This window comes from Perognathus longimembris, chromosome 5, assembly GCF_023159225.1.
Source record: "Perognathus longimembris pacificus isolate PPM17 chromosome 5, ASM2315922v1, whole genome shotgun sequence".
In the NCBI taxonomy this organism is placed as follows: Eukaryota; Metazoa; Chordata; class Mammalia; order Rodentia; family Heteromyidae; genus Perognathus; species Perognathus longimembris.
In genome coordinates this window covers 57,203,071-57,228,776 of record NC_063165.1, presented here as the reverse complement: position 1 = coordinate 57,228,776, position 25,706 = coordinate 57,203,071, and the positions used below count along the sequence as shown (strand labels likewise).

The 25,706-nt window shown below is 40.5% G+C and overlaps 1 protein-coding gene across 1 annotated transcript in view; it reads right to left on the bottom strand.

Moving 5' to 3' along the window:
• Positions 1-1,001: 1,001 nt before the first annotated feature.
• P3h2 (prolyl 3-hydroxylase 2) overlaps positions 1,002-25,706 on the bottom strand; it is a 153,888-nt gene continuing 129,183 nt past the window's right edge. The window contains exons 9-15 of the mRNA XM_048346956.1: positions 17,458-17,585; positions 16,510-16,605; positions 15,768-15,918; positions 14,100-14,217; positions 13,164-13,239; positions 7,928-8,068; positions 1,002-2,469 (exon numbers count right to left, since the gene is read on the bottom strand). Of these exons, the coding sequence (XP_048202913.1) occupies positions 2,377-2,469; positions 7,928-8,068; positions 13,164-13,239; positions 14,100-14,217; positions 15,768-15,918; positions 16,510-16,605; positions 17,458-17,585 (803 nt within the window). The 3' untranslated portion in view covers positions 1,002-2,376. The remainder of the gene's footprint in view (positions 2,470-7,927; positions 8,069-13,163; positions 13,240-14,099; positions 14,218-15,767; positions 15,919-16,509; positions 16,606-17,457; positions 17,586-25,706) is intronic.

Below are 25,706 nucleotides of genomic sequence, written 5' to 3'. Positions count from 1 at the left end.
GAACCCATCATGGATCTGCAAACATTAGCAGAAATAAAGTTTGCTATTATCTTTTAACCATTTCTAAAATTAGTATTGCTTCAGGGTTTTTTTTGTTTTGTTTTGTTTTGTATCTTGAGCAAGAAAGAGGTTCTGGAAATAATTACAATGATCAGTGATGTCATTTTCAGAAAAGGAAATCAAAGCCCAGAAAGGTACAGAGTAGCTCCAGGTCACACAGCAGGGTAAATCTGATAGGGCTGGGATTAGCATCTAATGTTCTTTCCACTCTTCCAAATGGAAATGTAACCAGGAGGGTTTGGTAGAAAGCAGATGGCACATAAATCACTGTAACTGCAATGTTCAGTTTCAATGGGTGAATGCTGTTGCCGAGATCAGACTTGGCAGAAAGTAAGTCTCACCAGTGCACATCAGGAGGAAAGCACGGTCTCCTATGGCTCAACGTGGCGCAAGTTCCCAGAGGCTACAGCAATGCCCAAAGACAGTGAGCAAAGTCGTTAGCATGGGGCTGCGTCTTCTCAGTGTCGGGATGGAGAAGCAGATACCCATTGGTGCTCAGATCAAGTCCCTGTCTTCTAAAACATCTTTAACATTTGTAAAGCAGTTTTTTTAATTGTCAGTCCTGGGGCTTGAACTCAGGGACTAGGTGCTGTCCCTAAGCTTTATTGCTCAAGGATCTACTGCTTTGAGCCACAGCACTACTTCTGGTTTTTGGTTTTGGGTGGTTAATCAGATAGAAGAGTCTCAAAGACTTTCCTGCCCAGGCTGGCTTGGAACCATGATCCTCAGATCTCAGCCTCTTGAGCACCTTAGGATTACAGGCATCAGGTATGAGCCACTGGTGTCTAGCCAGGTTGTTTTTTTTCTTGGAGCCTCGCATCTGTGAGCAAAACATTCATGGCCTAGCATTGCTCTTGGATTGTCCAGAGCCCCTGTAAGATCACAAAAACAATATCATAACATGCAAAGGACATTCTGGAGAACAGAAATAAAACCAGATCTCAAAACAAACGTTTTTTCTTTTTAATTAAATAAACTCAGACTCAAGCACAGATCTGTCCACTGCATAGCAGCAATGAGGAGGGGATACAGGCAGAGATGGCTGGAATCAGTCACACTCTTTTCTTTCTAAGTATAAAATGTCCCTTTCTCCCGTCACTGCCCCTCTCCAGCAGCCTCACAGTGTGCTCAGGGCCAGGCAGGGTTAAAGAGTCTTCCGAAGTCACTGGAGTGAGGACTCATTCTGCCTCAACTTTTCTATACTTTGTGTTATTTTGTTTTGTTTTGATTTTTTCTTAAAGGCAGGGCTCATCCTATAATTTAAGATGGCCTCAAAGTCATCTCCCCAAGTGCTGGGATTATATGTGTGAACCACCATACCTGGTTTCTATGGCACAACTCCATGTATTCCTTTCCATAGCACAGTGGAGAAGAATTGCAAGTTCCAGTGTATGTTTCTTGTCTGGACTTCCCTGTCTCATAAAGGACTTGTCTGAAATGTGCCTTCCTGGAGCCTGGGGCTGAGAGGGGGTAGAGGGGCTCCTGTCTCCTTAATACCCGAGGCAGTGCACACTCTGCCCAAAGCTCCAAAGACTCAAGGACGAGCTGACTCTGGAGAATCCCAGTGTATGGCTGTCGGCCCCAGAGAGGATCTGGCAGAGAGGGAGGCCCTGGGCCACAAAGGCCCGCACCACCCAGCCACACAGCTGTTGTGCCTTTGCCATGAACCAGCTGAGGCACTGAGATTTTGGATGTGCAGCAAATTAATTGTGTGTGTGTGTGTTTGTGTGATGTGTGTGGTATGTATGGTACATGTGTTATATGTGTTTGTACATGTGAATTTATATGTGTGCATAGTGTTGGCATGGTATGTTTATATTTATTTTTATGTAGTAAGTGTGGTGTATTTGTGTATATCTGCATATGTGTGGTATACATGGCACATGCTGGCTATATGTGGTATGTATGTGCATATAGTGTGTGTCTGTGTGGTACATGTGTTTCTGTGTTCTCTGCAGTGCATGTGTGTATGACACCTATGTGGTGTGTTTCTGTTTACGTTTTGTGATGTGCTCAGCAAAGTGTTCTTGTGTGTGGTGTGTGTGTGGTGTGCTTGCGTGAGATATGTGTACATGTGTGTCTGTTGTGTGGTATGTGTGGTCTGTGTATGGAGAGGTGACTAGGCTTGGAGAGATGAACTAGCACACTAATGGAAACCAAGCAGCCTAGGAGCACACAGTCATGGCAGCAGAAGGGACACTCTGGTGACTTCTAATAACCTGTTAACTTATACCATGGCTCTGTACAAAAATAAAACAGTTCTTCTAAGATTAACAATTTCAATAAATATCTGGTAGAACATTCTTTCTCATTTTTTTATAGCTCATCTCTGGGGTTAATATGCAGTTCATGCTTCCCTTGCTGTTCTCGGTCCAGGACTGCAATGACCTCATCGGCTTGTATCCGCTCCTGCAGAAAAAAGACAATTGACACGTTTGTGTTACCAGCGGGATGATCAGTCTCCTCGGCAGATGCTTCCTGAACACTTCCAGGCAGCCATCTGGGCATGAGTGGTGCGAAACCCAGCCAAGGATTCAACAGACTTCATCCCCAGATGGGAGTCTTCTGCAGACATCCCTATGTCCCAAAGCCATTACCTTCCAAGATTTCTTTCCTGTGGCCAGTTCTCACACTGAGAGAGCTCTTGTGATTAACTGCTTTCTTCCCTTGCTAATTCACGGTCCCATCAACTTTTTCAGCATGGTTTGATGTTCAGAGACTACATAAAATCTTTCTCCACCCCAGAGCCTCTTCTGCTCTTCCTCTTTCCAGGTAAACACCTCCACTGCTCCACCAAGAAACTGGCCACAGTTTCTTGGGTCCGATACACCATTGGCTGGCTTCTGTGTCTGCCCTTTTGCCAAATTTTCTCAACACTGGCACCACTGACATATCAGACCAGGTAATTTTTTATGGGGTAAGATGGGGTCCTCTGTGTTTTAGAGTGTTAAGCAACATCTCTGGCTTCTTACCACAGGGAACTCATGAGTAACACACACCACCAAGTTCTGACAGCCAAAAATGTCTCCAGATATTGTCACACCTCCCCTAGGGGCCAATGTGTCCCCTCCTGAGCACCAGTGGTTGAAGTGGTCAGCACTGTGTAACTCAGTACTTCAGATGTCCCCAGACTGCTGATTTCCTTCTTCCTTCCCCATTTCCCCATCCATGATCAATCTGCTAGAATGAGCTTAATGAGCTCCTGCCAGTGCTGCCTCTATGTCCCCAGTCTCCAGAGATCCAGTGCCTCCACTTCTATACCACGCTCCAGCTTTTCCATCTCCCACCTGCTAGGTCACTGTTCTTGTCTGAGTCCACGTGGCTAGCTAGAGTAATTCTTTGGATCCAGAGATTGCTAAGGCCATGGGAGTCTCTGGGGGAGGCTCTAGGGCCCTGCACCAGTTAGAATAAAATGCACTTTAAAAACAATTTTGGCTACACTGAAGTTTGATTTATAATCTCATGTGTGCTAGGCAAATGACCACGTGAGTCACATCTCCAGCCCCTTTTTACTTTTAATTGGTTTTCAGACTAGATCTTGTATTTTCTGCTCAGGGCCAGATTCTCCTTCTTACACTTTTTTGTTTTTTAGGCCCAAGACAAGGACTCAAGCTTGGTACTGGACACGTCTACTCATTGGCTAATTAATGCTTTACTAGCTGAGCCACCCCTCCAACCCCTTATACTTCCTATATAGCTATGATCACAAGTGTGAAACACCATACCTTGTTTTTGTTTTGTTTTCATAGGTCATGAGGTTTGAACCTGGGGCCTCAGTGCTGTCCCTGAGCTCTTCTGCTCAAGGCTAGCAGTAGCCTTGAGCCACTTCTAGTTTTCTGGTGCTTAATTGGAGATAAGAGTCTCACAGACTTTCCTGCCTGGTCTGGCTCTGAACCACAATCCTCAGATCTCAACCTCCTGAGTAGCTAAGATTATAGGTATGAGTCACTAGTGCCAGGCTTAATACCTTGCTGGCTTGTTGAGACAAGGTTTTACTAACTTCGTGGCTGGCCTGACTTCAAATCATGATACATATTATTTCTTCCTCCTGAGCATCTGGGATTTCATGTGTGCTTTACCGGTCTGGCCTGAAATTCTCATTTCTTAATGAACCCGTGTAATGTGAGGCCTGCCTGTTCTGCATTCTTTCTATACCACTCTGATCTGCACACATATTCAGAAACTCTGGCCTTCTATTGCGGGTTATATTCCTGTCTGCTAGGAGTTGAGCTGAATATGTTGTACATGATAAATTCTCACTTTAACGCTGAGTAAAACACTACTTTCTACTTTCTCCTCCTTCCATCCCTCCTTTCTTCCTTTTCTTCATCTTTGGATTGTGTGGCAGTAGTGGGATATGAACTTGAGGCCTAGCAAGCACAGTACCTTTTGAGCCATGCTTTCAGACCTTTTTGCTGTGAGTTTATTTTTCAGGTGTTTTTTTTTTTTTTAATAGTTTCAGGTTTTTGCTTAAAGGACATGCTCAGACTTAAAACCCATGTAGCTGGATTAAAATGTGTACCCCCAAGCCTGATGTGAGATGTATGTCTTGCTTACTTTTTGCCCATTTTTGGCACTGAACTATAATCCTCCTGTATCTGCCTCCTAAGTAGCTCAGATTATAGTAGTGGGATTCTGTGGCTGGGTTTTGTTTAATTTTCCACATATTATTTATCACTTTCAGAAAAATCTCTGAGTTATTGATATTCTTATTTATTTGTTACATGTCTTTTCCTTCTACGATGTTAGCTCCAAAATAATAGAAAATTTTATCTTTCTAGTCACTGCCATATTTCTAGTACCTACAGAACCTAGTGGCATTTTGCAAGGGCTTCATTGTACTGATGACTATATGTATACATTGATGAGATTCCTGTCTTTGAAAATGCCTCCCCCTAAAGAATAATTCATCCTGTAAAGTTTATTTCAAATGTCATTTGCTACTGCCAAACTTTACTTTGGATTTAAATTTTTTGGCCCTATATTAGCTCTCCATAAAAACAGAAGCTATGTCTTATTCATTTTCTCTCCTCCACTGGTGGTCTCTGGCACATAAGTTACCATTGAAGATGATCTTGACATAATAACAACCATAAGAAACAATATGCACAATAGCGGGAAACAAAAATTTCATGCTTAAAATCATGCCTGAATATTTTCTCAAGAAAATGGAGAAAACAGGTTCTATACTGAACAAATTGGCACTCATGAAAAGTTTTCACATCTGATGGTCATGGGAAGCTATTACATCCTATTTATGCTGGGGGCTGAGAAGTAGAGGGTCACAGTCTGAAGCCAATCCTGGCTGAAAAGTCTGTGAGACTCCATTTCTAATTAACCAATGGAAAAAATGGACTAGAAACATGGCTCAAGTAACAGAGTAATTAAGTAATTCAAGGCCCTGAGTTAAAGCTTCAGTGCAGAAGGAGGAAGAGGAACGGGATGACGAAGAGGAAAGGAGGAATAGGAAGAGGACACACGCATGAAGGGAAGAAATTTGAAAGGTGTAACTGATGCATTTCAAGCCTCCAACATCTTTGTATCCTTGAATGTTTAGGTTGCTAAATATGTCTTGAGACAATTGTCTTAATCCGTGATGTTCATGCGATCTCATAGGGACATTTCAGACAGGCTCTCTTTGTTCAGGGATCCAAAATGAGAAAAGGAATTTAAACCACAAAATTCACCTGGAGAGCTTTTAAAATTTGCTATTCAGGCAAAACCTCAAGTCAATGAAATCATTCTGACCCTTAGTATTTTATAAAGATCTCCAGGTGATTAGCAAAGGCTGGGAATCACCCAATAGGCCAAATTTTCCTGTCATTTTCCATTTGGCCACTAGATGTCACTAATCACTAAATTTGGATTTATTTAGTTGGTTCTTTTCCAACAAAAGAAGGGATTATTCTTTTTTCTTTTTGGTCTTTTATATTTTTTTCCCCCAGAGCTGAGGACAAACTTGAGGCCTTGCACTTGCTAGGCAGGTGCTGTTCTGCTGAGCTAAATCTGCAGCCTTTTCTTTTCTTTAAGGAAGGAACAGAAAGCTTAGTTTGTCCTACTTCACTTTGGCAGAACAATGAGTCAGAGAGAATGATGAATACATAAGGGTGAGTTCACCTCATGAATGAGCACTGAGACAGTAAGGCAATTTTTCAACCATTTATGGTCTTTACTATCTATTCATTTACCTGGTTACCTTAGTCACTCTTGCAGGAGCGGCATGGGTATTTTAAATACTATAAAATATAAGGAAATAAAGGAATTCCAGGTAAGGGGGGATGCTTAGCACCACTTGATCCTTCTAGGACTCTAGGACTTTAAGGACTGCTTTCTCTTTCCAGGCTTCTTTGTCTGAGCCCTTGAGAATTTTTCTGGATTCTTCCACTTCGAGATACTTAAGGATGTCTTTTCATTCCCCGCCATTATGCAGGGGATCTCATAAGCTCCTTGTAGTCAGAGACTATGTTTCCTTCCCCCCTGTCCCCAAAGCCTACCTAGCTGTTTCCCAAGCACAGGGGTTGTTCTCTAAACACTGTCAAGTTTATCAAAAGACCACTGAGAAAATGGAGGAACATTTCCCAGTCTGTTTGCATTTTCTGTTGAAATTAGATTCCATGTAAGGATCTAAGAGGGAAGTCAAACTGTCATTTTAAGAAGAGGATTTCCTGATGTCTTCCACATGCAGGCCTGGGGAAGACTGGAAGTTATTGGTGGTGGCCTGAGCTAAAAAGCTTCGGCTGCAACCTCAGTGTTTCTGAGCAGGCCACTTCCTCAGATTCACAGGAACCTGATCTCACTAATGCAGACAATGGTGCTCAGCAGTGGGGAGGAAGTGCTATCTCCTATAGTGGCCCCAGGGGTCCTTGTGGGGTTCCACCCATGGGTCTTCATTCCCCCTCCTCGCAAGTAAAATCTGTGCTTGCTAAACAAGGGATTCCCACAGGATAAGACCAGGCTGTCTTTTTCCATCTAATCCTCAGCTACTTTAAGTAAGATACTATATCAATATTATTTTAATGTTAACATTAATATTTAACTGAATTTTAACAAGCAATATAATGGTACTAATAAGCAATAAATGTAATGTTATTTTAATATCATATTACTTTGATATCATTTTAATATTTTGCTATCAATATTTTATCATGATGCAATTAAATTTCTTAGGCAGTTAAATGATAATATTAAATTAATATTTTCATATTTTAAACAATAAAATGTTTTGATATTTAATTTAACAACAGCAATAAGTAATGATAATCTTTCATGCCCCTCTAATCCTATTCCATATGTGTTCCATGAAATTTCCAGGGCTGGTTTTTGACTGTGTGTGTGTGTGTGTGTGTGTGTGTGTGTGTGTGTGAGAGAGAGAGAGAGGGGGGGGAGGCGCCTGTACTAGAGTTTGAATTTAGGATCATTTCACTTAGCATTTTTTTGCTCACTGCTGGTGCTCTACTATGAGTCATGCTTCCACTTCCTTTTTATTTTTTGTTTTTTATAGTTAGCTGGAGATAAGGCTTCAAGCCATAATTCTCAGAGCTCAACCTCTAGAGAAACTACAATTCTTGGGTAGGCCCCCAAGGCTTGATTGAGAATCGCCTTTACAGGCCCTCTTCTTTTCCTCACGACTCCATTACAAAAGCAATCAGTAAATCAGGCTTAGGAAAAATTGCATTTGAACAATTTTCTGTCTTAGAAGATAATGACAGAAAATGATGGCAGATAAATTTCTATCACAAACTAGGAGGAATTCTGTGAAACCTTTGTCCTAATCTCAGGTGTGTGTAGGGTCAGGAACAAGTTGAAGGGCTCTTGGCTGGGCTATTTGCTGCACAGGTCTCCCTGCCCCACGGATGAGCGGACTCACCAGCTCCCTGTACAGTGGGTCCAGGGTAAACCACAGGGCCACGGCACACCTCTGGCCTTTGGTGACAGCTTTCACTCCGTGTGGATTTTCTCCTCCGGATGAGAAGCTGATCATGCGCCCACACTTGGGTTTTATTGAGGCCTGAAAGTCAAAGCAAAGCTGTCAATCCTGTATCTTGAATACTTCCCTCCAGGCTTGAATGTGAAGCCTTGAATTTCAGCAACAAAAAGCAAACCAGCAGAACAACAATAGAATCCTGACATGGAAGAAGACAAAGGTCATCTTGATTTTCTTACCCTATAAATAAGATAATGTATAATGCATAAAATAACAGCTTTTAAGTCCAAGGTGTATTATAGCACACATGCATAGTAATTTATCTACATGTTGTAGTGATGCCTACACATTCCAAGAAAGCCACATTCTCTTCTAATTCCCATATGCAGCTTTAGCACGGACCAAGCATCTGCATATAAGGTGAGTACATTGAATGTTTATGGCATAATAAAGAAATCAAGAGGACACCTGAGTACCAGAAAAACTTTGTTAATCATCTATGGAGTGGTCACTTGAGTGTAACCTTTTCTAATTCCTCAAGTTTACATCAACAGGTGTATATTTTTCACAATAGAACATATTTTAAATGCCACGTCTAATTCCCTATGGCACATCATGCCCTTCACAATATCGTGCCCAGTGGTCAGTCAAACATGGCTTGATTGCCTCCAGGATGAGAACCCCAGTGCCCTTGAGGGGCCCTTCTCTGCTGACTCCAGGTGTTTTGAGGTGATTGGTATAGTATGTCAAAGCTGGTGTGCTGCAGATGGAGCTGTCCACTGAGGTTTAGGTAGAGAAGGTGGGAGGGGGTTCCAAGGGGGAGGCATGGCTGGTGGCACTCAGCTGGAGTAGAAGATGAACAAGCAGGTCTTTCTGGCAGCTGAATTATAGGCCATATCTGTGTGCTTGAAAAAGAATCCTAAATAGGTTGAGGCCATTTTTCTTCCTAAGGGAAATACAAATACCCTGCTCCGTCCCTCAGAAAGCTGAGAAAGGTGGAACATAAGCAGATCTGCAGAACAAGTGTTTGTCACGTGTGGCCGCACAGAGCCCTTCTAAACTATATAGCCTCTGAATTGACTGGAAACATGCCCAGTAGAATGGTGTGTTTTCCTTGTGTACAGAAATCAGACTGACATGGTGGTGTTTTCACAGCTGTCTTCAGGAAGAATATTTGAAAAAGCTTCTTACAATTTATGAACACAATATAATCTTTTTACTCAAGATTCTACAGCTGCATATGGAATATTACAGATGGTGGAGAAGTCAAAATTCACAGTGTATGTCTGTGTGTGCCAGTATGTGTTTGCATGTGTGTGTACATGCACGTATGTGTGGTATGTGTATGTTTATATGTGTGCAAATGTTAATGGAAAGAGCAATGAGGAGCCATCTCTGGTTACTCCCCTACCCACAATCAGTGATGAGTGATTTCTCTTTTCTGGATAAAGCTGCTTTTTAGGACAGACAGCTTTAGTCAGGTGGCCTATAAGAGTCCTACTGAGCTGTCTAGTTGCTTGTACCCACAGTATCAGTCTGACTCTTGTTGTCTAGAGAATTTGTTGTGCATTTCCATATGGAACTAGCAAAAAAAAAAAAAAAAAAAAACCCTAAACTCTAACTGGTCCCTAGTGGCTCATGCTTGTAATCTTGTAATCCTAGCTACTCAGGAGGTGAGATCTGAAGACCTTGGTTTTTAAGCCAACATGGGCAAGGAAGTCCATGAGACACTTCTTCAATTAACCAGCAAAAAGGTGAAGTGGATCTATAGTGCTAGCTTTGAGTGAAAAAGCACCAGCACCCTGAGTTCAAGCCCCAGTACTGTCGCACACACACACACACACACACACACACACACACAAATATAAATGATACTGAAGTGTATGGAGGAAGATAGGAACGCTTTCCTATGGAAAGCCTTGGGAGGCTGGCTGCAGAGATTCTGGTTGCTTCTTGCTTTCCACATTCATTCTGCCACACCCCGCACCAGCTATTGATAGAAGCATCTTCGAATAGGGAGGAAGAGTGTGAGAGGCAATGATGTATTCGTTCATCAATGAAACTAAAGTTAAAATTATTTTGCTCACATTTTCATTAGCCTATTGTATAACATCAGAGGTTAAATTACTGGTTTCCTTACATACTGGAGACCCATTCAGAAAGTCTTTGCCTATGCCTAAATCATTCAAGTGTTTTCCCTAAGTTTTCTTGTAGTAACGTTCAGGTCTCTTGTTCAGGTATTTACTTCATGCTGAGTTGACCTTTGTATAGGAAGAGAGGCATCTAATTTCTGTCTTCTACATGTGGTTTTTCTACAGTTTTTCTTTTCCCAACGTACAAATTTGGGGCAACTTTAGAAAGCAAGGTGTAGAGCCTTAAGGCAGTTAGAATGGATTTGAGCACCTCTGGGTTGAACCTCACCTATCCGGGAGCTTCACCTGCCCACACCAGTGGCTGCAAGAACAAAACACCTGTCAGTCTGCTTCTGTGTCTGATATGGTTTCCTCAGGGAGGTCTATTCTCAAGTTCCCATAAATGACTGTGCTCAGACTTTTGCAAGACAAGTTCATATTGAACTTATATGAGAATCTTATCTAAGGCTTACCAATTTGAATTTAAGTTTCCATGAAGAAAACAGGATAGGTAAATTTTAACCTTCAAACTTGCACAAAGAACACCACATCCCTCAATTTCTATACCTCACAAGTAATTGTGGCTACACAAAATAACCTATCTGTATCCCATATTTTCTACTGTCTAGGTAGGATTTTGAAAAAACTCTTTGCTTTCCATCTAAACCATGACCAACAACCAGACAAGCATATGTGATGATCTGTTTTTGAGTAAAGGTAAATATTCACCTACTATTCAATTAATTTAAAAAATTCAGAGTTTTCCAAAGTAAGACTTAGAAGATACCAATTTTGTGGGACCTCAAGTTAGATCATTTCTCTGTTCCATAGGTCCTTCAAAGGTTCAATAAAGAAAGCCAAAAGAGGAGTTAAGTTGTCATGAGAAAGAACTGGAATTTGACGATTGTAAGAATTCCTAACATTCTTATCTAGAAATTTCATTTACCTATAATATATAAATGCCTTAAAATCTGTGCCATACTAAGTAATATAAATGAGTCGGCTTTTGGTTTAAAATCTTGTTGCAGTGTTTTTCATTTACTTTTTGTAGGGAGGTGATATTCAGTGCTGTAGAACATACACCAGTTCTTAGGTTAATAGGATGTGAAAGGAGCATGTGACCTGGTTTCAATGTTGAAAAGTGGAAGTGTAATTAGCTATTCTACAGTGAATGAAATTCATTCCCAAACAGTATTTCAGGTTTTCTTTTTCATACTTTGAACAATTTCAAGTATGGCCACTAGATGGAGTAAATGCAAAGGCATCTCTTCAACCACCTGTCCTGTTAAAATTGTGCTTTCCTTTGAAACTAAATATGAACTTTGTTTCTAATTCTCTCATTGTTTCAGAATTAGCAAAGCTCAAAAATAAAATGTTTTTTACACACAAACTCTCTAAAAGTCAGAATCCCAGGGAGGGTTTTCAGACTACATCAATCTTGACTGAATCTCCCTGATTATGAAGCATCAGAAGATACTAATATTAATATTTCTACAAAGAATGAGGAAAGATGATCTTTTACAGACTTAATACAGATATTGTATTAAATTTCACAAATTAAAAAAAACCTCAACCATGTTTCTGGTTAATTTTAACGAAAATCCTCAGAGGAATCTCCTTTAAGTCCAGGTTGGGGTATGGGTTCCTTATACCCTAATAATGTAGCAGGATAATAAAAGGCAGTTTGTTATTGAGAAAAGTGTGTGTACAATGAAATGCAAAGTATAAAACTCATCTAAAGTCTTCCAAAGGGCATATTCAATGCCAAAATGTTGGTATTTATCACGTCCATGTTCTGATTACTTAGGTTCTACATGGAGAAAATGATAGTCCATGGTCAATTTGTATTTCTGTTGTTTTTTCAAGTGGAGGTGTTTTTCTAACATTGTGTGTGATCTTTGGCTTAAATATTAATAGATATTCATTTCATCTTTTCTAAGGACACAGTAAATTGGTTTTCTAATTGCTTTTGTCTTCTTAAGAAGATAGTAGCTGAATTTATCTTTTGAAATAGATGTGTGTGTGTGTGTGTGTGTGTGTGTGTGTGTGTGTGTGTGTGTGTGAACGGAGGCTTGAACTCAGATTCTCAAGCTCTTGCTTGACTTTTTCATCTCAAAACTAGTGTACTATCACATGAGCCACACTTCTACATCTGGCTTTTTGCTGATTAATTAGAATAAGAAACTCATGGACTTTTCTGACTAGATTCACTTTGATCTGTGATCCTCAAATTTCAGCCTCTTGAGTAGGTAGCAAGGAGTACAAGCATGATCCACCAGAACCTGGCTTGGTATATGTATCTGCAAGTATGCATATAAATGTGGAGGCGAAGGAGGAACTTACACTTGCATAATAAGTTTCTATTGATATGCACACATGCATGCTAATACATGTAACTGCATGTGATAATTTTGATAACCTGGAAATGAGAGGCCAATGCTCCATCCAAGAATGTAGAATACCAGGTTACTTGAGACATTTTGTGTAATCATTTAACTTGTCCTGAACTTGGGTGACTTAGGAACTTCTATCATGTTATTTGACAGAATCTCAGAACATTTTAATTTTTGCTCCAAATTGAACACTAGTTATACAATCACATTAAATAGTTATAAGCACTGTTTTATTTTATTTTATATTTTGTGTTGGTCATGGGGCTTTAACTTGGAGCCTGGCCATTGTCTCAGAGCTTTTAAGCTCAAAGCTAGCACTCCACCACTTAAGCCACAGGCCCACTCTAACATTTTTCATGGTTTGGGAGATTAGAGTGTCACAGAATTCCCTTCCCACCTTAACCACAACCCTTAGATCTTAGCCTCCTCACAAGTGTGAGGCACCAATGCTTGGCTATCTCTGTTTTGGTAATTTACTCATATTTAAGATGGACTTAAGTGTGTATACAGATATTTTCATATCTTATATCTTATGATCTACAAATTCACTAGTGATTTTTCCATTTCTTGAATTCTTGACCTATGAGTCTGAAAAAAATGGCAAGACTGAAGTTCTAATAATTCCAAATAAATTTGCCAGAAAATTTTACTTACTGTCACAGTCTTAGCATCCATTTCAGTAAATATGAATTCTCCTCCTTCAAAGTCATCGTTCATGTATATGAGTGCACTATAAGAAGAAAAAGGACACCAATGATAAGATAATACATGCTTTCAGCCTCACAGAGACTGCTGATGAATGCACTGGATTCATCAGTAAATTCCCCTTGAAGTAGATATTGAAGCAAATGACCTCCCACATCTGTGAAGATTAGATATAATATAGGTTATACCCCAGAAGTGGTCATTGGTTCCATTTACATTGATGTTTAAATTACATTTCAAAGCTTATTCCACACTTCTTCCAGAAGACATTACCTAATCAGATTTTATTCTCTAATCTCATGTCTTCTCTTATTTATTAAGGCTTAAAAAAAAAAAAGTGCTAGACAATGAATTCCTCGCTGTCAAGCCTGGCCTCACCAATAGGGGGCACGCAGTAACTGTATTTTGAGTAGAACAGGGCTCAGCAGTCATTAGCACATTTTTAATGTGACTATAGCTTATGATTCTTTACATACTGATAGCCTTCCATAGTTGAAAGAGTATTTCCTTCGGGAAGTTTCTAAATGCAAGCATAGTTCTTTATTGTGAATACTAGCTAAATCATGCGTTGTGATGCTATGTGTGAAGATGCCTATGTGCCCTTATGTTCTAAGAATGACAAACACATACACAAGGGTAAGCCTTGTAAAACATGGTGGTTAAAAGAGATGTGCTTTTCTTAATTAGATGCCAAATGTGTTGCCATTAAAGATTAAAAAGAAAAAGAACCAATGCTCCTCAGTGATTATAGAGCTTCAGAAGGCCACTGGAGAAGCTCTGTGAAGCAAAGATGAAGAGAGAAAGCCAAGCAGAAGCTGTCCAGTGTCTGTGGGGTTTTGATAAGTGCTATGAGAAAGCTTGGTTTTGGAGTTTGGGTGTCTGTACCTATAGTCACGGAAAGTGTACGCTGGAGGCTCCTTCCAGCACTCATTGGCTTCTGGATCCAACAGGCAGTTATCCGCGTGGATGGGATGGCTGAGGTCATTTCTTTTGTCCTGCTGACCTACCAGAAGAATGGGAGATATATTGCAGTAACTTCCCATAGAAAAGCAGATGCTATCACTGTCTTTCCAGTGCCATCCATGAATTCAGGGAGACAGAAAGCTGGTCAGAATACATGGAAGGATAATGGACAAGTCAGATTCTAGCCCAGTTTGGAAGCCAACTTCATGTAGAATCTTGGGCAAATGATATCTTTCTCTTCATTTATAAAATTGTGCCTCAATCAATTTATATGCATAAACTATGATTTCATAGATTGCTTTTCAAGGATTAAGAATAATAGCTTGGATACTTAGAGGTAATTTAAAGACAGAGACAGAGAGAGAGGAGGAGGAGGAACAGGAGGAGGAGGAGAAGGAGGAGGAGGAACAGGAGGAGGAGGAGGAGGAGGAGGAGGAGGAACAGGAGGAGGAAGAGGAGGAGGAGGAGGAGGAGGAGGAGGAGGAGGAGGAGGAGGAGGAGGAGGAGGAGGAGGAGGAGGAGGAGGAGATGGAGAAGAATAGCCTGGCACCAGTAGCTCACTGCTGTAAACTTGCCATTGAAGAGACTGAGATCTGAAGATCTCAGGTGGAGCCAGTCTGCGCAGGAATGGAAATGAAATTCCTTTCTCTAATTGCCCACCAAAAAGCTAGAGGTGAACCTGTGGCTCAGATGGTAAAGTACTAGCCTTGAGCAAAAAAGTTCAGGTCAGCATCCAGGCCCTGAGCTCAAGCCCCAGGAATGCCATGAGAAAAAGAAAATTAAACAAAAATGTAAATGCATGATTTGGGTTTTACGATGAAATGTCTCACATGTAAAGTCTACAGGACATCCTTCTCTTTCCCATTGAGTTTGGTGGGAGAAAAGACACAGAGGCAAAAACAATGGATGGAGAGTCCTTTTAAGGAACGTTGTAGGTATGTATGTATTTATGTATGTATGTATGTATGTTTGTAGTATGCATGTATTATGCTAGTACTGAGGATTGAACTAAGGGACTAAACACTATCCCTTAGACTTTTCTGTCCAAGGCTGGTGTCTACAACTTGAGCCACAGGTCCATTTCCAACTTTCTGCTAGTTAATTGGAGATAAGAACCTCAAGGACTTTTTTGCCTTGGCTAGCTTGAAACTGTGATGCTCAGATCGCAGCCTCCTGAGTAGCCAGGATTATAGGCAAGAGCCGCTGGCACTTGGTTTAAAGAACACTTACTAAATAAGCTCTTTATCATCAAAGCTTCCACTCAATGCTGTGGACCTAACAACTGTAAGTTCCGGGTTCTTGGTTCCCTAAGAAGAGAAATCTGAAGCAGAAATGCATATTTTTTTCTCCTTAATTTTAGCCATTGCAAGAAACAGGTTTGAAGACAGAAAATACTCAGAATAAAGGTCTCCTGGCAACTGTAGGGGACCAAAAAGGAGAAGAAGTGGAATGAGACAAAAAAGAGTAAGTTTCTTTAATGCAGGATTGTTACCCACTATCATCAAACGCTATACTAGGGTTTGTTTGCTCTGCTTGGTAGAGCCTTCACTAGATTGGGCTGCAGGATCAAGTTCAGGCTCAGTATCTCACCTGTAAGGGCTGTTCGGCAGACCATATGTGTATAGGAGAAATACAAGGTTGAATTCAGCATGAAGTAGGATTCAACGATCTTTCGAGCCTTTTCACTGATGTCGTAAAACAGACGTGCGCTCTTCAGTGGGACTCGGCCTTCATAACCAAACTGGAAAGAGGAAGAGCAGAAGTAGGTGGACTGGAAGAGTTGGGACAATCGCTGGATTTCATGAAGCCACAATATCATTGTCATTTCTGAGCTTACTAATGGGAATAGAATCACATGCTTGTGGATATGGATTAGAACAGTAAACCATTGAAATAAACCCTTCCTCATCACAGAAGGAGACTTAGACGTTTGCTTGTTCCCCTCTTCTCTTTGCATCCATTCTTCATCCCTCTCTAACCACAGTTAGAAAAGAATCACTTGTTTTGATGTTTGTGTAATTAGCTCACAAGCTCCTTGAGGACAGTGGCTGTGTATTTTTTGTCAGGGACAGGTTCAGATGTAAAGTTTAATAACTTGGTGAATGAATGAAAACAATGATTAATGACAACTAAGGTGGCTAGGAGTGAAGCTCCATGCTATAGAGAACACGTTAGGATGGAGGAAGCTCTGAGATCAAACCTTACATTCTACAGCACAAAACGACCCAACCAGGGCTCCACCCCTCATACCCCCTCTTTGCACTGTTTGCCATTCACAAGAGCCTCTGGACTGACACTGAAGAAACCAAGCTATATAAAGCAAAGACCTTACTCTGAGTGCTTTCAGGACAGTTGCCCCTTCAAACTTCTCATTGGGTGTGTGAGGCGATGTTTTTCCTTGATACCCATCACCGACAATCATGACTCTCTGGGAGAAAAATACAAGAAGCTTTATAAGTATTGAGTATGAATCTATCAGTTTTGTCTGTCTGCTTTGGCTACCAGAAACTAGAGAGCAAAAGTCACTAAGCAGAGCCATTCCCATTTTATTCCTGGACCTTGGTGTAACTCATTCTTAATAGTGATGATGATGATGATGATGATGATGATGATGATGATGATGATATAACAATAATAGTAATAATAGTAATAATGACCACGTGGATAGGGCTTAACGGGAGGAGGGAGCAGGTGAATGAAAAGAATAAAGGTGGCCCAATACAGGCATAATCATCAATGTTCATCTGTGAAACTGGATCTAGGTAACTTGAGGGGATGGGTGGAGTTGGGAATAGATGGGAGGGGACAGAATGATAGAGTGACACTGATTCAGATTTAATTCTCATATAAATGGATGTGTTGAGTTAAATCCCTTTGTACAGCTACTGAAAACTAATAATAAAAAGATAAATAAAATTAAAGAATCCCGTAGAGATAATTTTACTAATCTTCATTCTATATGTTTATAGAAATAAATAAAATATAAATGATTTACATAATCAATAAGCATGGATTGAAATGAAAGGATTTTCCCCAGAAATTTCATATGGTGGGCAGGTCACATGACAGATGGTCTTCCTGCCCTAGAGATTAAGCCACGTGGTATTCTACTGTGAAAGCTAGGAAAACTAAAGTAATTTCAACTCAAAAGCTATGAAAGTACCTCCATGACCATATAATATGGATTGATCCTCAAGCAAGCAGATTTCTAGGCCTTATTCACTGGATACAAAGCCCTTCCCCTCCTAGGATTCCCCCCCTCACCCCCCTCCAGCCTCACACTGGCCACACTGTACAGCTCCCGGCACTGCTCTTCAGAGAGGACATTATCCAGAAGAACCCGCTGAGTCCCATTCAGCTGCTCGGAGTTGTAGATAAAGGTGATGTTCTCAAACAGCAGAGGGCCACCTGGAACGGCAGAGCACCCACATCATCTATCTTGATCCATCTGGCCTGCTACCTCTGGCCTCCAACGGCTTCAGTGGTAACACAGGAGATGCCTTCTCAGAATAGATGCCCATGAATGTGAGGATAAATGATATATTAGCCAACTCTGCAAACACAATGTGCTTTCAGGAAAATAGAGCTGTCTTCCAGACTAGGTTACATATGTACAATCTTTTAGGATGGATAAAACTTTTCCCCCCCTCAGGTAATTCTGAAACAGTCTGGACAGGTTTCAGGATTCTTGTCTGAGAAGCTTACCCTTCTCCTTAGCACTTTGCTTGTGCCTTGGTCAATGTCACTGTGAAGTAGGTGGCTACATCTCTCTGTCCCTCACACTTGATATGCTCACCTCACCTGCACCGTACCTGGAGAAATACCTTCAGCAGGTAACCCAGGCCAGCACCTGTCTCCTTCCCTCGTGCCTTCCCAGTGCTCATCTGACTCAGAGTGCTCTTGTATTCACAGTGATTATTTTTCTCTGATTTCTGTGTAAAACATTCACATTGCTGTTTGGGGGAACACATTTGGAAAAAGTAGCCCACAAAGGCCCCTCAGAAGGTGATTCTTTGGGGCTCTATTGAAGGTGAAATTGCCAAATCCTCAGAGGACAAGGTTCCATAGCAAGGCCCTTTGCTGCCAAAGGACAGCAGGACAGAGCCTGTGCTCTGATGAGCACTTCAGGGGAGGCACAGGGCAAATGCCTTCTACCAGAAACTGAACAGGAAGTTAAACAGTACTTGTTACTCCTTATAGTACTCTTGTTAAGTGTAAGGACCAGAAACATGCCTTCTGGTTAGCAACAGCTAATCCTGCAAAGAACAGAGCACAGGAGCCACAGAGCCTCCCTTCCCTTTTCAGGCTAGTAATGACACAGAGCCTACGACAGGTCTTCAAGAAGGAAGAGACATCAAGACAGACAACTGCTTTATCTCAGTAAAGCAGATTAGCTGCACAGGGAACAGCGCCCTGTGCTTATTAGTCAAGTAAGGATGAAAGTTCACAAAGGCCCATGACTCATGGAGTAAGCAAGAAGCCAGTGTTTTTCATCCTTGAGTATTCAATGCATGGTTATTGGTTAAAACAAATGCTCCAGAAGGAGCACTGGTTCTGACAAACCATTCTTACTGTCATTTTGCTTCTCTATTTCTAGTCACAAAAATTTGTGTATTGGGCAGGGAATGTGGCTTAATGGTAGAGAGCTTGCCTGGAAATACACAAAGCCCTGGGTTCAATTTTTCAGCACCACATAAACAGAAAAAGCCAGAAGTAGTGTTGTGGCTCAAGAGGTAGAGTGCTAGCCTTGAGCAAAAAGAAGCCAGGGACAGTGCTCAGGCCTTGAGTCCAAGCACCAGGACTGGCAAAAAAAAAAAAAAAAAAGTATATTACAGAAAGATTGTAGACATTACTGATTTTTTGTAGTTTCATACAACTGCAATACCAAAATCAAATTTTAAGATTAAATAAAAGCTACTAGGAGATGATGGCTCACCTCATATTCCTAGCTACACAGGAGGGTGCAATCTGAGGAGTGAGGTTTGAAGCCAGGCTAGGCAGAAAAGTTTATGAGACCCTTATCTCCAATAAACCACCAAAAAGTCAGGAGTGGGGCTATGGTTCAAGTAGTAGAGAACTAGCCTTGAGTGAAAGAGAAATAATAATAATAAAACAAAAAAACAAAAGCACAGGGACAGCACTCAGGCCCAGAGTTCAAATCCCAGGACTCTCTGTCTCTTTGTCTCTGCCTCAGTCTCTGTCTCTCTTGCTCTCTTATACACACACACACACACACACACACACACACACAAACACACACACACACACACGGCAGAAATACCTCAAGTGGCAGAGCACAGGCCTTGAGCATAAAACTAAGGGGCATTTCCCAGGCTCTGAGCTGAAGCCCTAGTATTTCTCAAAAGTAAATAAATAAACAGAAGCCTGATCACAAACCAGCTGCATTTAAAAATCAACATTACTAGAATTAACATTATTAATAAAACGATTCTTAACTAGGGAAGGGAAGGGGAATATCAAAATGGAGAGTCAAAGGATAAAAGACAAAACAACACAACAGCATTACTTACAAAGCTATATGGTGAAAACCAACAGTACAACTCATGGGGGGAGGAACACGGGGAATGGCAAGGTGGGGGGTGGAGGGATGAGGGAGGAGAAAACAAGTTGGATAAGAACTGTAAGTACTGTCTCTGTATGAAACTGTAACCCCTCTGCACATCACTTTGATAATGAATGAATGAATGAATGAATGAATGAAACTATTCTTGTTATTTGGCTTGAATTAAGGCATCGGATTTCACATAAGCATTACTCTTACTCAAGGATCTGGACCAGGTTGTTGTTGTTTGTTTGCTTGCTTGTTTCGGACAGAATCATGCTATGTAGCTCAGGCTGGTCTTACACTGACAACTCTCCTACCTCGGCCTCAGAAGTGCTGGGACTGCAGGTATGTACCACCATACTGAACTATTTACAAGGTTCTGTTTATTTATTATTGGGTTTTTTCCATATCTTGCTGTATGATGACATATGCTACCATAACTTTTCACTGAAGCTATTATATAATCTTAGTTTATTTGATGAATGTTGGCCTTTATCAGATCTGAACGTATTATTTATAATTTTATCCACTTCATTTCTTGCTAGTCTGCCACAAACAATGCATTAAGTGGTGCCAAGGTGACCAGAAGTACCCTCACTCCCATCAGGATGTGAAATTTCATGGCACTAGAAACCAAAAAGTACTCATTCACTTGTCCACTTAAGGCTTCTATTGATTTCTTTAAGTTGTTATTAAAATGTATAAACACAGAATGTCGTATATTTCAAAAATATATTAACAAGTACTCAGTTTCAATATCACATCTTTCAAATTGGAAGAGAAATAAATACATTTTTCTACAAGTCAGTATTTCTCATGATACAAAGTTTTTGGACAACACTGGATTATATAAAATTTAAATGAACATTTTAGAACTTCTAATATACAAATAGGCCTTATGAATCTCTGAAGCAGTGATGCAATATGCAGTGGTTTTCAGCTTTCACTGAACATAGATGTTCCTTGATGCCACTTTCTTCTCTTCTTCCTCTTCATTCCTTTATCACTCTCCTTCCTTCTTTTCCTCCAATGGCAGATATGTTCTAGATAGCCCCAGTGGTTATTGCACCAGGTTCTGGCCCCTGTGTGAAGCGCTTCTCATGAGTGTGGGTGTGGCCTGGGGCTTGCTTCTCCAGTAGAATGTGGCAAAGGTGAGGAAATATCACATCATAACATTGTAATTTTTATTTATTACCTTCTCAGCTTGCACGCTTCCTTAAAGCAGTCAGTGGCTCTGTCAGAGCTGACATGGTAGAGAAATAGGGGCATCCTTGTGCCCAAACCCAACTAGAAACTGAAGAATAATGAGATAATAATCCTTTAGAAAGTGAATTCTGCCATCTGACTTTAAAGGAAATATTTCAGAGGCAGGCCTCAGAAGAGAATCTAGCCTTGGTCAACAATGTGATTGCAGCCTGGTAAGAAAACTTGAAGAAAGTGAATCAGCCATATTGTTCCTCTGCCCTTTGATTTTGGTGTAAGCTGCTACAGTTCTACTAGTGTTTTAGAGCTATAAAGCAAAATGAAGCAAAATCAAACAGAACACTAGCTTCTTCTACAAGCCATCTAAGCACAGAACACATTCTGGAGAAAGCTGCTCTACTCTCTAGCTAGCTAGGATTCATAGTCATATGGAGTCAAATTCTTCAATTATTTGGAAAAGAAAATTTCATCTTCATTCTAATTTAGAACTATATAAAAAAGAAATGTTCCTCCAACCAAAAAGTCATCTCAAGATTCATTCAAAAGGACTTGCAAATAAAAACTTCAAAAAGCAATGGAAGACAAAAAAAGAAAGGAGGAGTTTAGTAAACTTGATTGGCTTCTACTTTGTTAAATTTGCAATGCTTGCTACCATCAAGATAAACATTCCTTTGCATATGATGAGTCTCAAAGCTGGTGAAGGCAGAGTGGCATAGAACCCTAAATACCGAGAGCCTCCAGCAGGAGGAAAAGGTGTGAGAAACTTGCCTTCTATAGAGCTAATTTAATTATCACAAGGTCATCATCACTAAGTATCATCACTATGTTTTATATAGAAATTTCTCACCAGGTCTTTGATTGGTTGTTTCTTAATAACCACTTATCTGCCCACTAGCCAAAAGGGAAAAAAATAAACTTCATTCATAAAGTGAGTCAACCAGCCTGCAGTTGACTTGTAACACATCAGACTGAAGAAAACACTAACATGAACATGAAAATGCAGTCCAATAGGTTGTGGTTCCCAAAGCTTCCGCCAGTTCTTAACCACAGCACAGGGAGATTTAGTTCAACAAGTTAATTCTCTCATTCATAAAGTATGCGCCTGGCTCTGATTCTGTGCTTGCAACAAAGAGGTGATCTAGGAAAGGACTCCTTGGTGCTCCTCAACTGTGGCTTGGGGCAAGAAAACTAACTTTTCCACACATACCACAGTATCATGCGGGGCATTGTAGGGGTGTGCAAAATAGCAGGCCCTTGGATGAACACAGCCTTTCATGCTTTGCAAAAGTCTTCCACATTTACTGGGGGAAAAAAAGTTACCATCTAATGTTACAGTTAAGTGGCACAGGACCCAGTAGGAGGGAGATTAGGTTTCCACTGTTCTGGGGAGAGCATCAGAATAAGAAAATCCTTAAACCAAGTCTCCAGATCCCAAGTTCAGTGTTATTTCTACCTTACCTCCAATGACTCTAGGATCATATCAAATGTAATCTTTAGTGGTGGTTGAAAGAAAAATGCATAACTGATAGGAATGTGTTTGCATTAGTAAGTTACTCTGTGCTGTATGTCTCATGTATTGGAGCCTCTCTGGTATATAACCCTGAGTGAGTCTCGTATTAACACTTAGAAGTCGCCTATATGAATACTATTATGCACTTTTAGGTAACTTAAGGAGATATTCTCTGTGGAGAAGATGGAAAAGGCTGACTGACAGCTTCTTTTGTAGCACATATATCCTTCCTTACCTCCTTCGCATCTTCTTTCAGCCCAACTAAGATAGAACTGTGTTTTCTTGTTGAGAACTTTGCTTCTGTGGACTTCTAGTCTTAATTTAGGTTCTATTATACTGTTTGATGATTGGGCACAAAACTTTCCAGGTGTAGAAGAAAGAAATTTGTTTGGTCTTTACCTACAGTTCTTAGTTCAAATGTTTCATAAGTAAACTCAATGTTTTTTTGAATGATACAGTGAGTATCTTTTGTTAGTCGTATTAAGTCCTTTATAAATCACACTGGAGTTTGGTTAACAAAATATCTTCTAGTGTAGCTTGTAGATGAACTCAAGGTGGAGGTAGGTCATATGAAACCCCAGGTGATTAGAGCATTGAAACCAGCAGTCCCCACGTGGGCTTCTGGAAGAAGAGCAGAAGGACTGGAAAATAGCATACTCTTGGGCAAGAAGGTTTAATGAGATTTCAGTATGCTGGGAGAATTGTCTGTCCAGAGAGGGCATGGCAGTTCTGTGACCTCCCTTCCCAATGCCTAACCCAATGTACCATTTCTCCTGGTTGTTCATTTGTCTCTGTGACAATGCCATTTGTAAAAAAATATACACAGCTAAAAACAAAAGCAAAAAAAGAGTTTTATGAATAGCTTCACAAATTAGCAAAAGAGAGTGCATTGTGAGAGCTGATGTTTATAGTTGGTCTCTGTGAAGCTCAGTCAGAGTATAGTTGACAGCTGACTACTGCTGTTGGCATCTGAAACGAGGGCAGTGTCATGGGGCTTAGCCCTCAGCTGGGAAATCTGACCCTGTCTCAAGCAGAGTTGCACCGTATTGTAGGGCACCAAGTAAGTGGGTGTTCCTTGAAGAGCTTCATGGTGGGCAAGAGGCAAACTCCCTGCATACCTGATCACAGAAATGTTCTGGGTTGAGCATAAGGATAGGGAAAGAAAAATAGTTATGTTTTCCTTCAGACCAGTAGGCTTCCAGACAGCATCCTGCAATTCATTCTGCAGTTCAAGAAAACTACAGATGTGAGCCGGATGCTGGGGACTAATGAGCCTGTAATCATAGCTACTCCGGAGATTGAGACCTAGAGGATCATAGTTTGAAACCAACTTGGACAGAAAAGTTCAAGAGACTCTATCTCAAGCCCTGAGTTCAAACCCCAGTACCAACACCAAAAAAAAAAAAAAAAAAAGCAGCAAACAAATGCTAAAGGAATGGTAGATTTTGTAGCATTTGCTGACATAATCATCGCATAGCATTGGTCCTTTGTTCTGCTCTTTCCATTCATTTTCTTAGTTATGGGATATCAAATTATCTGATAGCCAAAAAAAAAAAAAAAAGTAAAAAAAAAAAAGTTTTAAAATTTGGCAACTGTGCCGGAGTTTCCCAAACATTTACAGCAAAATGCTATCCTTTTGGCATGCATATCCTGGGTGATTTCTCAGCTTAAAAAGTAACATGAACTCTGGCTGACCATAAAGCTTTCTGGCAGTTATGAAACTGCCTGTGCTCTGTGACTACACACTGAGGTCTAGGTCACATTAGATGAGCCCATTATCCTGTTTATGGCTTCAAGCAGACTTGGAAGCTGGGAAAGGAAAGGGATGGAAAATAAGTGCTGTAGAGTGCCAAGAAGTTTTCAAATTGACAAGAATGTGCTGACGAGCTCTCCTGGGGAAAGAAGTACTGTACTTCCCAATGCAGGTTTCTGACGACCTCTTCTTACCTTACAGTTAGAGTTGGGCCTCTGTGTCTGGAACCAAGCATGGGTTGAAAAACAGTTGAAAAAAAATTGTGCCTGTGCCAAGTGCATTCAGCCCTTTTCTGTCATGCTTCCTTAAACCATATAGTTTAAAAACTATTTATTTATATACACCGGCATTGTAGTAGGTAGCTTAGGTAATTCACAGATGATTTAATAGGAAGCTGTGTGTAAAGTCAACATATCTGCACACATCAGATACTGCAAGTATTTAAATACATTATGTGTACCTTGCTTGAAAATTAAAAACCCAATAGGAGTAGTAATGATTATCAAGAATTATTATTCCTCTTAGTGCTTACTCTTGCTAATATCGTATTAGTATGACAATATTTGGCTCCATTTAAAGATGTTTTGGAGACACTCTATTTGTAATTGATTAATATTTTCTGATAATGAGTATACAGATAATGTTCTACCCTCCTCATCTCGATGCTTTTGCTCCATTCCTTTTATTTTTTACATAATTGATCAGTTTAATCCTTCTCTCCTTGATATTTTCTTTTCTTTTTTTGAAATTGTTATTATAAAGGAGATATACAGAGGGGTTCCTTTTTCAAAAATCAGGAAATGAGTGCATTTCTTTTTGGACAATGTTACCCCTTCACTTGCTCTCTCCCAGATTTTCCTCCCTTCCCCATACACAAGTTGTATATTTCATTTTCAACATCGTGTCTAGTGAGTACCACTGCTGAATTTGTTCACTGCCTGTCCCGCCATCTCTGTGCCTGCCTTACCTCCCCCAAAGGCATCTAAACAAAAACAAGACAAAAAGAAGAAGACCTCTTTTTTCTACTTTCTTGAATTCATTTTGGTAAATACTACACAGATGCATTGCATCTTGGTGTTCCTCCCCTAATAATATTCTTTTTAGGTCTCACTGTGTGTGAGTGCCTAAAGCCCTGTTTGTGTCCTGGTGTATTTTAAATCTTGCTTCTGCATATGAGAGAAACATACACCCTTGGTGTCTTGAGCTTGGCTTACCTCACTTAACATCATTTGTTCTAGGTCCCTCCATTTCCCTGCAAATGACAAAATATTATGCTTTCTAATGGCTGTGTAAAATTCCATTGTGACTAGGTACCATATGTTTTTATCCACTCATCTATTGTAGATCATCTGGGCTGTTTCCATAACTATTATGGATAGTATAGCCATGAACATGGATGTACAAGTGTCTTGATAGTATCCTGGCTCGTGATGTCCTGGGCAGATGCCTGGTGTGGTATGGTTAGGTCATAGGGAAGTTTTATGTTTAGCTTTTTTT